The sequence below is a fragment of the Quercus robur genome, chromosome 9, assembly GCF_932294415.1.
Source record: "Quercus robur chromosome 9, dhQueRobu3.1, whole genome shotgun sequence".
NCBI classification, from domain to species: Eukaryota; Viridiplantae; Streptophyta; class Magnoliopsida; order Fagales; family Fagaceae; genus Quercus; species Quercus robur.
This window is the reverse complement of record NC_065542.1, coordinates 20,421,067-20,435,266: the sequence shown is the minus strand read 5'-3', so window position 1 is coordinate 20,435,266 and position 14,200 is coordinate 20,421,067. Positions and strand designations below refer to the sequence as shown.

General features: G+C 38.0%; 1 protein-coding gene, 3 long non-coding RNA genes and 1 pseudogene across 6 annotated transcripts in view; 1 reads left to right on the top strand and 4 right to left on the bottom strand.

Moving 5' to 3' along the window:
* LOC126699256 (carboxylesterase 1-like) overlaps nt 1-13,345 on the bottom strand; it is a 44,406-nt gene extending 31,061 nt beyond the window's left edge. Inside the window, exon 1 of one of the 3 annotated variants that reach the window (XM_050396990.1) lies at nt 13,207-13,345. In XM_050396990.1, coding sequence (XP_050252947.1) covers nt 13,207-13,321 — 115 coding nt within the window. In that variant the 5' untranslated portion in view covers nt 13,322-13,345. Of the gene's footprint in view, nt 1-12,373 lie in introns of all 3 variants that reach the window. The other 2 variants (XM_050396989.1, XM_050396991.1) reach the window with 2 other exon arrangements.
* Nucleotides 1-13,414, top strand: part of LOC126699257 (uncharacterized) — a 43,673-nt gene extending 30,259 nt beyond the window's left edge. The window contains exon 2 of the long non-coding RNA XR_007646731.1: nt 13,140-13,414. This is a non-coding gene — a long non-coding RNA (uncharacterized LOC126699257). The remainder of the gene's footprint in view (nt 1-13,139) is intronic.
* LOC126699258 (uncharacterized) lies at nt 1,330-2,507 on the bottom strand. The gene is made up of 3 exons (XR_007646732.1): nt 2,402-2,507; nt 2,178-2,246; nt 1,330-1,618 (listed from the first exon to the last, which is right to left on the bottom strand). It is a non-coding gene; the product is annotated as an uncharacterized LOC126699258 (long non-coding RNA).
* Nucleotides 3,425-4,042, bottom strand: LOC126699259 (uncharacterized). The gene is made up of 2 exons (XR_007646733.1): nt 3,978-4,042; nt 3,425-3,877 (listed from the first exon to the last, which is right to left on the bottom strand). It is a non-coding gene; the product is annotated as an uncharacterized LOC126699259 (long non-coding RNA).
* Nucleotides 8,707-8,817, bottom strand: LOC126701293 (U6 spliceosomal RNA; annotated as a pseudogene).
* Nucleotides 13,415-14,200: the final 786 nt, after the last annotated feature.

Genomic DNA, 14,200 nt, shown 5'->3' with positions numbered 1-14,200 from the left:
GAAATGACGGCATTTCAGAAACTCGGTTAATTAGAAGTCGAGTTACATATAACTCCGCATGCTATAACTCAATTTCTATAGATTCGAGTTTTAGCCCCATTTCCTCTACAAAAGCCCACTTCACACGTTAGAAGGTGCAACCACATTCTAGTGCAAAGAGTTCCCACCATTGCGTTTTTGTAGAGCAGGATGGGACGAACCTATGTTGTGTTTAACGGTCGTGTTCCAGGCATATACGACAGTTGGCTAGATTCGAGTAGACAAGTTCATAAATTCCCAAACGCCAATCACAAATCATATAAAGATCGAAGGGAAGCCGAAGCTGCATACATGGAGTATTTGCATGGTAATGGTATGGGCGTGCATGGTGGTGTGTCTACATCGTGGGAAACTCCAAACATATCAACCTCAACTCCACCTAGCACTTCTCAAAGCGAAGGAACCAACTATGGCAGTGGAGACATTAGGCACACTTTGTTAAGGTATCAGTTGGAAGTTGCCATTGAGGAGCGTGACCACGCAAGGAGGATCGCAACGTTGAGTGCAAACATGTTGAATGAAGTGGTGGCTCATGTTGTGGGGGATGATGAAGTTGATGCACCCACGAGACAACGTACGGATGCATGAATGCAAAAGTACGACTTCTTGTTGTGGTATTTAGTAAGATATGTATACTTCCAAGTACCATCTGTTGTCATGTGTGCTTTAAGTAGAAGTGTCATCGTTTTCCAATTGTTTCACTGGCAGATATGTATATATGGAAAAATAACCTTATTATTTTTGTTTTTGGACTACTTTGGTCTTATTCGGTCCATTATATCTACTTTGGTCTTATTCGGTCCACTGTGGTTTCTAGGAAAATCGGTGTACTACATTCTATTTACTCTATTTGATCCTATTCAGTCAGCTTTGGTCGTACCCCGTCTATTTGATTCACTGCAGTCCATTATTGTGTAGTTACAAAATACTACATCAGCCTATACACAATGAGCCACGATTAACGAATGTACATGACGTAAAAAACAACAATGAATTGCATAACCTCTACATGAACGATTTGGAAATCCTCCTCGTTGGAGGATTCACTGCAATCCATACCAATCAAAGAAAATTCAAAGTTTAAAAAAGATAGGATTGGAATTATTCATACATGATAAATCGTCCAACATTAGAAAATTATCTACATTCTTCAAGTCAATTCTGAAAATTTTAATAGCCACAATATAGAAAGTCCAGAACAAAATGACCATGAATAAAAATTGACACCAACCAACTAAAAAAACAAATAACACAGCTATATAAAGGTTCTTGAATCCCAAACACAGTAAATAAAACCCTAAAATTATGATGTACCTTGTAATATTATTCTGAATTAGAAAAAAAATGAACACTTAAAATTTAAAAGTTACGTAATCTCGTGAACATTACATGGAATACTACAGGTTTCAATAGATACATTACTATATCTTCCCTCTAGCTAGCTCCACTGGACAAAACAGGTTCATCTCTATGAGAGTGGTCTTGCCACTGCCAATTCTGCCAACAATACGTATTTTGTGCCCTTCCTTAAATGTGCAACTGATCCCCCTCAGAACAAGTGCATCAGCCTATATTTGATCTGTTTTATCAATGATATATAAAGCCATATTATAAAGCCAAGTTTGAAGCAAATAACACAACTCTCAATCATGTGAAGATAAATAGAAAACCAGTCAGATTGGTAATGAATGCCAAAGCATTAGTCCGCTTAGATAAAGTCCGGAAGAGCAACTTAAAATCAAGAATGCTTGCACTTCCGTCAAAAGTGCAAGCATTCCTTTCCCACTAAATACTCCACAGGAGACAAAGAGGTATCATCATGTCTAAATTTTTTAGCAATCAAACCATGTAAAGCACTAAACATATGACGATTACCCATGTCAACAGTTTGGTCAATTAATGCCAACTTATAGATCAAAAGTCTTATTAAATGCTTCTTCCACTTCTAACTTATAGGAAGCTCAAAGAAAATATGTTTGATGATCACCAAACAGACATGTAAGAAGAAAATTTTACAGCATCATTAGTTTGCAAAATCTACAATTATTTTCATTCCCACATGATTTCAACACATTGCAGATAAGGATATATATATATATATATAAAGCACAATGAAGGCAAATAAATGGAAAAAATACCTGTATGCCCAACAAAAGTATGTGTACATTTGCTTCCTCTCCAAAGTTTTAAAGTTGTATCACTTGAACCTAAAATCGTGGTAGCATAAAAATGAACCCCATAAGTTCATAGTGAAAGACAAAGTAGTTGATAATGCATTCCAATCTGATGTAACCAGTTCCAACTACCAACAAAATCTAAAACAATATCTAGCAGAACAGTCATCTACTGAATCATATTATACCTGTAACAAGCTCGCCTGAAGGCAGCTTTATGAGTGCTTGGATTGCTGCCTTATGAGCCTCCCAGGATTCTGAAGGTTGGCCACTTCTCCAACGTCTTAATGTACTGTGGTGAAGGAGACATTAGATACTAACCGAAAATTATTGAGAAAAATGCATATACCTTTGTAAGCATAGATAATAATTCAAACCCAAAAAACGGCAATACACAAACAATAAAAGTAACATTCAAACAGTATGCAAATTTTTCATTAATGCCTCCATCAATTCATTAAAGCAAATGATGGACAAGATTTGATTCATTGGCCAATGACAGACACAACATATATATATATATATATATATATATATATATATATATATATACTGAAAATCATAAAATAAGAAGGCTAATTGATGAAAAAATCAATAATCAATTAAATGTTTCTCATTGGGTTCCCAATTTGCTACCAAAATGAAAAGGTAATATATACAATGATAAATAACAATTACAAACCCCAAGAAGCGAAAGGAACAAAACATGCACACATAACTAAGATTTTTGCCGTTTTCAGCTTTGGGTAAGCTATATTGTGAGCTGCTCTAGAACAATGCTAGAAAAAAATATAAATTCTATTCTCCAAAGTTCCTACTAACGAACTTGTAATCAAATGTACACAGATCTAATCATTCTAGAGAGGAGGGGATTTAAAGGAGATTAAAAATAATAAAATGGGAAGGAGGATGTACCAATCTAGGAATTGTAGGGAAGGCGAATCAGAAAATTAGGAGAGAGACACATACCTAGCCAAGCATTGTAGAGACTCGGATAAATGATTTGCTACAAAGGAGTTGGTTCTGCCATTGATCCGCATAAACTTCGTCATCAAACTCTTTTACAGAAAGTATCAAATTACTTCTTCTTGCTTATCAACAATACCACACATTTGTTTCTCACAAAAATAACAAAAATAAAAAAACAAATTACTCTCTTACAACCCACTTTACTGTAGCTAACAACATACAAAAACACAAGAAAGTTTGGCTTCAAATGAATACCAATCCAGACATTTGTCAAATTGCAATCAAAACTCCAAGTGCAGAAAAACTTCCTAATACATCAATAAATACAATACGCCTTATGGGTTTTCTCCAAAATATCAATTTCTTGACAACAAACACATTGACAGCCAGTATTCTCCCCAAGCAATGATCCAGAAATAGATGCACAGCCACCAAGATTCTCCCCAATTAGTAGAACATTTTGCATGCTTATTCCAGTCACCTATACACATGAAGAATAAGCACACAAGGACAATCCAGCTCAATGGCCTTTTCGTGTCCACCATTGCAGTTAGGTCTAAAAAAAAAAATACGACTTTAGAAGAAAAGTGAAACGTAACTATGCAGTCACCTATAGGCAGGAAGTATAAGCATACACTAAGGCATTTAATGATCTTTTCGTTTCCGCCCATATGCCCTGACAGGTCTAATCTTACCTGTTTCATCATACACAACAGCATAATTAAATTAACATAATCAATCAAATGCACAGTACAAGTAGCTCAAGAAGATGGGAAGTGTAGATGAAGTACATACCATCACCGGTCCCGCAATCGGGAGCATGCGCACGCGGGCGTCGCGATCTCCGCAAAGCCTCCACCAGCTCAATGTCCTCAGCTGGTATTTGCTCAATCTGTACAGCCTCTCCGTGGGCGGTTTGAGATGGAGCTGACATGGTGGGGTCCACATGCACTAGAGGTGGGGTGGGCATGCCTGGTGTGGGGACAAATATGCATCCACCATCATGGGCAGATCCACTGAAAACTGGGGGCGACATACGAGGAGGGCCCTCAAAGTCCGTGCTAGCACCATGGGATGTAGTGTGGGCTGGAACAGTGCCCTGATGATCGACGCTATGGGATGGCCCAGCACCATCGCCAGGCGTGCATCGCGGTGTCCTGCCGTCGTCATCAGACAGTACCCAATCAGTGCCAAGCCATGCCTCTTCTACACCCTCCTCATTACCTTCCTCGTAGATGGGAGCCGACTCGGTCGTACGGCTGCGACCAGCTTGACCACCTCCACGATGTCCACCCCCACGAGACCCACCACGTTGCCCGCCACGAACTGGGGCCTGTGTATCAATGTCAACTGCTTCTGCAAGCGCATTCGCCAATTTAAGTCGGCCTAGCTCCTCCACAAGCTCTAGTGTAAATGTAAGGTCAGTGTGCATGTCAGAACCTTCATCGCACCTCGGTATAGACCTAATCATCGTCCGAACCTACAAAACAAGGGCGTCATAAAAGCAAGAACGCAAGTATGATGCAAAACTTGGATAAATCTGTTCCAAAATCAAAAGAAAAAGTAGCAAACATAGCTAATGAAATCCTTATATTACTTATAATTATGAAGCATCTTTAAAAAGACAGTGTATAAAAATAGGGGTTGGCCCCCCCTGTGCAAAAATTTATAGTTCCAACCCAACACTCAGGAGGTTGTATGTTTCCTGTTATGTTTATCGCTACGCAATCTAAACATTGAGATAATACTTCTAAAAAACACGTATAGTTGGTTGTACATAAGTTCAATCTTAGCATAAGTGAAAATATCAGAATTTCACTTCTGTATCTAGGCTTCACGAGATTTACAACTCCATTAATATCACATTGCAATCAGGACACATATTTTGAAGTTATTATTTCCTAACGTACACGCCCAAATCAAATGAATTGAAAATATCAAACGCAAGCTTCAAGTTTCAATTAAGGGAAGTACCAAAAACTTAGAACATATATCATACTTGAATCTAGTATAAATGCACATCTCCTTGCTGCATACTTGCAAGATTTTAAATGACCTTTAAGCTGTTGGGAATTGCATTCTACCAACAGTTTAGTAAGGGACTTCCCAATCCTAGAGGTAATATCTATCAAGGAATATGTAATACATTAATCAGTCCTGGAGGAAAGGCTATCTAAACTATCATGAAATGTGAATTTATCACTACTACACAGAGTTGCACCGTCCATTTTAAAGTAGTAGTCTAAATACCAAAAACAAAAAAAAAATAAACAAAAAATAAAATAAAATACAATAAAACCCAACCCAACCTACCCTTTTTAAAAGTTGAATGTAATTATATGAACAAAGGTGTGGTCATCATTAGTCATTGCCCATTAACCATTCCTCATGCAAACAAATTGGATCAAGACAAATTCAGTTTGTTATGAACAACTTAAATCATGCAGTATTTTGACTTTAAAACATAATGACATGTCATGCAGTATTTTTTCACTTTAAAACAAAATGACAGAGAAACTTATAGAGATGTAACAACAATAATTATTGTGGACTTTTGCATGCATGATAAAGCTGCTGAGGATATTTAATCCAACAATGGTTTCATCCATAAAATAGGAATTGTTGCCTCACCATGAGTTCCCAATACGCAGACTCTGGTGTTATGTACCGCCTTGTGTGGCGATTGTACCACATCATGTACTCAACGAGATACGTATCATCATCGTCTAGGAGATCGGACCCGCGAACTACATTCACTCGGTTGGCCCATTGCCGAATAAAGGGATCATGTTCTACCTCCCAGTTCTTCTCCCATTTACCCTGAAGGGATATCTTGTGAAGGGTAGTCGATGTATCCACGACACTTGGAACTGGTTGCTTCATCCCAAACTGACGGAGGACTCGCTTAGGATGATGCCACTCCACTATCCAAAAGAATATCAACGACACCTCGGCCCTCCAAATATGCTGCCCAACAGTGCAATACGCAGGTAGGGAGCCTAGCGTATGCGTGTACGGCTCCCATACAATCTGCATAAGTAGATTATGTTTGTGATAGTGAGACATCATACTAATTTAACATTATGTTTGTGATATGTAATATGCAAAGCATGGAATTTCTAGCCTCTAGTCGTACACAAAATCTTCAGGGATTATTGGGCAGAAACTAAAAGAACAACAAAATTGACCTGCAAAAAATATTAAAAGATCTAGGTTGTTCATGTCCACCATTTTCAGCCTCATGTTCATATGCTGGACAGGGTTCAAAGCTAACTGACACCATCAAATACTAGGGTTTTCAATCTGAACCAAACTTAGAGGAGGGTACTACAGCATCCTTATGGCTGTAAGATGAATCCAAGTTGATGATTTCGCAAAATCTTTTTATCGTAATAGAAATATTGTGCTACATTAATTGCATTAGTCATTAACAATGTTTCAATGAATGAGAACAAAATGACTATTATAAGGTCTACTGAAGACATTGCATTTCAAGTACCACTTTATATTGCAAGAAATGGAAGCTATGTAAATTATTACATGGTATAATCCTCATCAAATACTGTTATTATATTTCTATGTAAATATATATTTCTTATAAATTTTAGTGATGGAAATTACGTAAGCCTTTTAGTTATCTCAAACTAATCATGTCAATGTCTAAAATTACATTCCTCTTGAAGAATATGGTGAGCAGCATATTTTGCACGCTTCTAAAATTATATGAATAAAGTACTCGTTAATAATCCATAGCTTTTAATAATTTTAGGACTATTAAGGCAGCTAAAGTGGGGACAACTTAAGGAGTTGCATGCTGCAATTAAATTGTGCTCTCCAACTTTGGTGCAAGGAGCACGAACTAACTTTTCATTTAGGTCAACAACAAGAGGTAATGTGTCAAGCGTCTTTATGTTTTCTCATATATCACTGATTAACAATTATTTGTTTCTTTAAACTTAGGCCATTGTTTTCCAAGAAGACAATCGAGGCTGTGCATATTCAAAATATACCACTTGAATACGTAAATCGAAGTCAAACAGTATTCTACTAGACTGTAAAAATATAACCTTCAATTCAGCAAAGGTAATTTATAACGTACAATGTAACAATGTTTTTTGCATCACAATAACAATGTTTGTAATCCTGGATACCCCTATGTTAGAAGAAGAAATACTAAATTGTCTACTTATTAGGCAGAGCAATAACTATGGTTTTAAGCTCATAACATTTTATTAATTAATTACAAGTGATTTCACAAGCTTAATTACAAACCGTACAAGCTTAAATTTTATTTGTTTAATCAAATTTGTAGCATATATTGAGACTATATGCAAAAACAACCGACTAAAGTAGAGCGTGATAGTAATCTGGTGCAATTGTACATATGAAACTTCTAGCCAAGAGAGTTCGATCGTACCTATGAAACTTATATCTATGCCCAAATGGAGCTCACACACTAAAACCACCTGCAGCACCAGTGGCACCAATGAATTGTAAAGAGCTTAGATTCACATTGACTACCTATGAAAACACCATCAACTAGAACATCCCAAACGGATGTTTAGATAACATAAAAGTTTATATTAACCTTAGATGGTCACTTAATACTAAATATTGCTATGTTCTGTCACAGGGGTAGTGAAATGCATAAACTCCAAACATTAGTAAGTTTTTGAAGGCAAAGCAACAATTGAGACTATCTTCGGTGCTCACTCTGGCATCCTAAACAACCCCAAATCTCACAAAGGGTTTAACCTATACCCTGGACTCTCGAGTTCCTAGTGGGGGGGCACTAATGGCTTTGTATTTTGGAAATTTCACAGTGTGGACCCAAGCAATGACAACCATCCAGCATTGGACAAGGACAAGCTATGGCAATGGCTTAGCCTATGGTCACTCTATGACATTCAAGGCAGAGTAACTCCATCCTTTAGTTTGCTTAATTTCAAATTTCAATGAAAGCCAGAGAAGTGATCATGTGTTTTACGGGCCAATGATCAATAATGTCATCATTCCCTCTGTTTCTGTACTTAGGCCAAAAATACAAATTGGGGTTATATTTTTGCTCTCATGTCATGATTACACAATAATTAGATAAAATTTTCGTAGTTTAACATTTGCAGCTTTCCCAACGTTCTAAATTTAAAGAATTTTATCATTTTATGAGATTTAACAGCCAACTATATTACAACAGTGAAGAGAAGCTCTAACTCAGCAAATTTAATTCAACGAAAATCTGGAATATAATTGTGGTAATATCTAAGTCAACCACCAAAACTATAGCGAATCGAGAAGGTGTGAAATATTAATAAGCTTCAATAGTTCTAAAAAAAATTTCTATTTTAAAGCTTTAATATTGAAGTATAACAACTATCAAAGATTCAAACTCTCTCTAAAAGAATTATGAGCACAAGTCTGGGCTAACCTGTTGAGCAAGACTCCAAAACGCATGTAAAGAAGCAGAAAGTGCAAAAACAACGAAGAAGACAGTGAAGCAGAATTCACGCAAGGATTAGGGAAAGAAAAAAATTTGGACCATTTCTCGATTTATGCGTGTCATCCTTGCGCAGGGGCCATGCGTTTTGAAAATATCATTTGTATTCTAATATGCCTTGATTCCCTTGTTCTGAAAAGACCCATATTTGTCAAGTTTATAGTTAGAAATTTGTTGTTTAGAATTTAATTGATATCTTCTGCGTTTACAATCATTCGCCTTATATAAAGTCTTAAGAAATATTGTTTTGAAATTTTTTAGTTCATTTTCATAGCAGGCTAAAAGTTCTATTTTCTCATGTTAAGTAGGTTGAAACGGTGTATAATGACATAATCAGAAAATGAACACAAACTTTTGATTCAGTTAGTAGCTGGAAAGAATTTAAAGATGTCATCGTCAGTTTCGAAGATGCATCATTAAAATCAAATGAATTACTTGAGCACACAAATACAACCAAAGACAAATCTGATTATCTTTGGTATACTATTAGGTAAATTCATTTCTCATTGAATTATAACCAATTACATAATCCAATATGTGCGTCTTCTCTTCATTGCATCAGCTTAATGACATTTGTAACAATTGGTGGAGTTTTTGTTTTTTGGTTGCAACACAAGTTTGAACTCACTGCCTTGCACTAAACCAAGACTTCATGCTCAATCTTTTGCGCATGTTGCACATGCTTCAAACATCTTGGAAAAGGGACAATTTATTCTGTGTTTTTTTTTTTTTTTTTTCGGTGTAAATCACAAACGTTTCCGTACATAATGAAGAATATAGCCAAATTCTACTTTATATATATATATGACTAAATTTATATATAACCCATTGATTTAACCCAACTTAACCTGAGTCATGTTAGTTGGGTTGCATTGGAAAAAACCCTTCAATCCAACCCAATTTGGAAAAAACCCTTTGATTTAACATTCAAGAATTTTTTACTTTTGTTTTACTTTATGTAAGGACGAGCAAGTATTCATGCAGGTGCTACAAATGGAAGTTCTAATGTGAAGTACTTCACGATGGACATTCCAATTGAGTTAAATGATGGGATGGAAATCCAAGTATCAAACAAAATGATTGGATGGTATTATGAAATCAACTCATTCCTACAACAATCCAAGAATTCAAAATAAAATAAAAATTGAGGGAAACGAAAATAAAAGCATGTGCGGTGCATTTGAGGAAAACGTGCTCGGCCCGTAGTCATAAGAATTGAGGGAAACGTGGTCATAAGAATTCAAACTAAATTAACCGAATACCTGCTCGGCCCGTACTGAAGCCAGTGACGCCCGGTACGCAGCAAGGACGTGTGTGGCATGCTCTGCGGTGCATTTTGGCCCGCTCCACCTACCAAACATGAGGTGTCGACAAATGCTCATTACTGAACCTTACATTTAACAAACTTTGCTTTTATATTTCACATCCATATACTAAGCATTGATAAGTTTCTTTCGTTTGTTAGTTTGGCATAATTTTAATTATATGAAAGAGACAAATAACGAGAACTCAATGAACGTACCTAATGGCAAGGGGCCCTGAGTGCACTGGCGGTAGAGGCGGCCTCACAACAGGGCATAATTGTGGGAACCTTGAATAGGCCCATAGCTGCACCAACAAGAGTGCTCCTCCAATCTGCATCGCATCCTTCTTCGATGCACCACAAAGTTGCCTATACAGCCAGGCCAATGCTGCACTACCCCAGCTATACCGTCTCGCATTGCTGACTGGGTTGAGCAACTGCAGAGGCAGCAGTAAGACCCGGTCCGCAGACCTGTCCATGAACAAGAGGGCCCCCATCCGTACAAGTAGGTGGTAGCGGGCATGTTGCTGCACGACTTCGTCAGCAGCGTCCACAACTAAGGGAGCGGCAAACTGTGCATCAAGCCAGGTGTATCTTATCCTCGCCCCAGCAAGGGTAGACTTGTTTGAGTTTGGTATCGGGGGTGGAGGTTTATGGCCCAACAACTGTTCGCACAGCTCACTCCATTTGTAGTCTGTCTTCCCAGTGACAGGCAACCCATCCACCGGAAGCCCCAGCATCACCTCCATATCTTGCAAGGTGATACCCATTTCTCCATGGGGTAAGTGGAACGTGTGCGTCTCCGGACGCCACCGCTCAACCAACGCCGTGATCAAGGCGTGGTCGACCTCCATATCAGGAACCTTGAATAAACCAGTCAACCCTGCTGCATCTATGTGTTGCATGATACGTGGATCTAACCCACCCTGTGGCAATACACATTTACGGCGTCGAACCTTTATCATGCCAGGCGCCTCCTGCACACGGACGAGTATTCTGTTAGGAGATTAAACACGAGGTAATTATAAAACAAACATGTATTAATAATACTACTACATACCTCGTCAGCGGCGCACCTCCAAAGTGGACTTGACCGATGATTCGGCTGCTGGGCCAACTGGGTATCCACATCGGGTCCAGGCCGCACTCTATCTAGTGCCTGCATATCTGACATGGCAGCAAATACATTGTTAGCAATTTTCTAACAAGTAAACCACATTTAATATAAAATAAAAGCATAGATTCAGTAAGACATTATATTTTGAGCACAAGATTTTCAACATCACTTCTTAAATAAATAAGAACTTGCCATAAAAAAAATTATTTCGGAACTATTTAAATCACTTCTTAAAGCTTCGGATAATTATTAATTAACTATTTATGAAAATATAAGTTATAACACCACTCGATTTGCCAAAACCCCTCATCAAAACCCCAAGCACATTTAAACTCATTAATGAGAAAATCATCATTGCAGCATATAAAAGACAACAAAATTCTCATCTTCATTAGTAAATTTACTACTTCCTTAAGTTTCAACAAAATAATCAAAATCCCACACAAAACGCAACCTAACATTAACCAACATCAGAAAATATTTCAGAGGGAGAGGACCGTACCTATAATCAGCGGCGGCGAGAACCAACGACGACTGATGGAGACTCGAGGAAGAGTGGGGAAGCCTGATCGCAGAGCGAGAGAGATAGAGTGTGGAGAGAGAGTGATGGCAGAGAGCGAGGGAAAGAGAGTGTACAGGGAGAGCGAGTGACTGAATAGCGTTGTGAGACGTTAGGGTCCTATTGATTCAAACCGCTGAAAATAACTCGATTTCCAGTTTCCCGAGTTATGACCGTCTACACAAACATTTTTTTATTGGGGAAAATTCGAAGGGTCAGACTAACTCGGCTATACAAATATCGAGTTATTCATTAAAACTCGATTTCTCTATTGTCGAGTTACAAAAGAGGGGCAATTCCCTATTTAGTTTCAGAAAGAGGGCAAACGAATGTTTAATTTCCCAAAAAAGGGTATTTGCCCATTTTCTCCCAGAATCAGATATCAACACCAGCATCCAAACAAACACTAAAGTCTTTTCTTTTAAGAAGAAAACAAACACCAAGTCTAATTTGAAGATAAGATAGGAAACTTTTAGCATACACAAAATTAGAATGCTCATAAGAAACTTTTAAGCTAATGCAGTTAGTATCCAAAATTTGTCCTTAAAAAAAATAATAATAAGAATAAGGTTCACAAAAATTTAATCATAGAAAATAAAATAAAAAAGATAGGTTCCGAGTTTTATTTATAGCAGTAAATTGGAACATGTTTTTGGTAGCATCAGAAGTACCAAAAACAGAATTAACCATCCTATTATTTTTCTAGGAAGTGGCTTAGGTACACAAATAGTTTATTAGCTTTGGTGGGGTTAACTAGTTCCGCCGCATGATAATCTCCTTCAGTAAATTGTGTTTCCACCTTAATACCTTTCTTCTTAAACATCTCTACCAGTTTCTTTTGACTGTCAATCAATTGGTCTCCATCACAGCCCGTCACCACAACCAACCAACCCAGCTTCTTGATTTTATCAAATTCATCACCCACCGTTGGATTGCAATACTCATGGTCACGGTCAGATCCAATTGGCAAAGACATTTTCCACATCAGATCAGTACTGCTTAGAGGCAAAACTGGATCATCAATCAACCTCAGCTCTGATTCACTCCTCTGTGTTGCACCAAAGAATGGTGTGTGCAATAAAAGCCCTTTGATCTTCAATGGTTCAAGATCATCTACGGCTTCAGATACACGTAGCCCCACGTGGTAGGCTATATTGCCACCAGCACTAGTACCCATTAGATAACACTTGGAACAATCAACATGGTCACGTATCATTTTTTCATGTGTAGTCTTGATCCAATGTAACGCTTCCACTGAATCATCGTACGCCGCGGGAAGGCGGTGCTCGGGAGCGAGGCGGAACTCAACGGAGACGACCACGGCGGAGAGTTGATGTGCCATGTTGTAACAAAAGTCATGATTAGGTGTGGAATCAACATGTAGAATAATAAAGCCACCACCACGGTAGTACACGATGAGAGGAAGTTTTGCGGTGCTAGTGTTATTATCTAAGGCTTGACGGGGTAGGAATATGCGGACATAGGTGTTGTGTTCTGGGTTGAGAATTACATCTTTGGTGATCACAGGCGTGGAACCATCGTGATCATCAGGAGCAGCAGCGGTTCGAGGAAATTCGTAAAGACGTTTGAGAGTACCATCGTCGTTTTCAACGATGTGGAGAAGCTTAAATGGATCAATTGGCTTTGTAGTTTCTTCTCTAGACATGGTATATATTGAAATATGTTTTTTTTTTTGAGAATCTTATATTGAAATATGTTGATCAAGTACTGTGTTGAATAAAGTAAGTGTGGCTCCCTATGCTATGTTTGTTTATATATAGATAAGATACATGTGGTTCCCAACGCTAAATTTTTTTTTTTTTTTTTTTTATGAGAAATACTGTAACTTTTATTTATGAAGAGGATAGGTACATAGCATCATGAAACACAAAAGATTCAATAAACTGTGGACATTCCTCTATCCAAGTTACAAAGTCATGAATACCCTTGGCATGGTGTGCTAAAGCATGTGCCGGTTTGTTCCCCTGCCTTCCCACGTGTTGAACTTGAAAGTGCCTAAAGTCAAGCAACTTTTGTTGAATGCTTTCCATGATGTCAACAATTGCAGCAGGTGGTGTGGTGGAGCCCGATAGAATAGTAAAAACTATGTTGGAATCAGTTTCAAAAATCACCTCAGGTATGCCTATATCCCATGCAAACGAGACAGCCACGTCCAAGGCTTTTGCTTCTGCCTCCAAGGGACCCAAAGGTAGGTGCATGTGTTGACTCAGGGCGGCAATGACTGCTCCCTCGTGGTCACGGATGACAGCACCGATACCCACTGTTCCGAGGTCGTTGAAGAGAGCTGCATCAGTGTTAATCTTGAACCATGGGTATGAGGGTGGGACCCAACGAGCATCTGATGGGCTATATTAGTTTATCAGCTAACGTTCAAAGTACGATAGTTAACATTAGTCATAAAAATCATTATCCATATGATTATTGGTACGTTTGTTAAGAGATTTTTAGTACCGAAGTTTAAGTGTTGTAGAAATATGTGTGTATTTAAAAATGTTGTAAAAATATGTATTTTTTTTATGAGAAA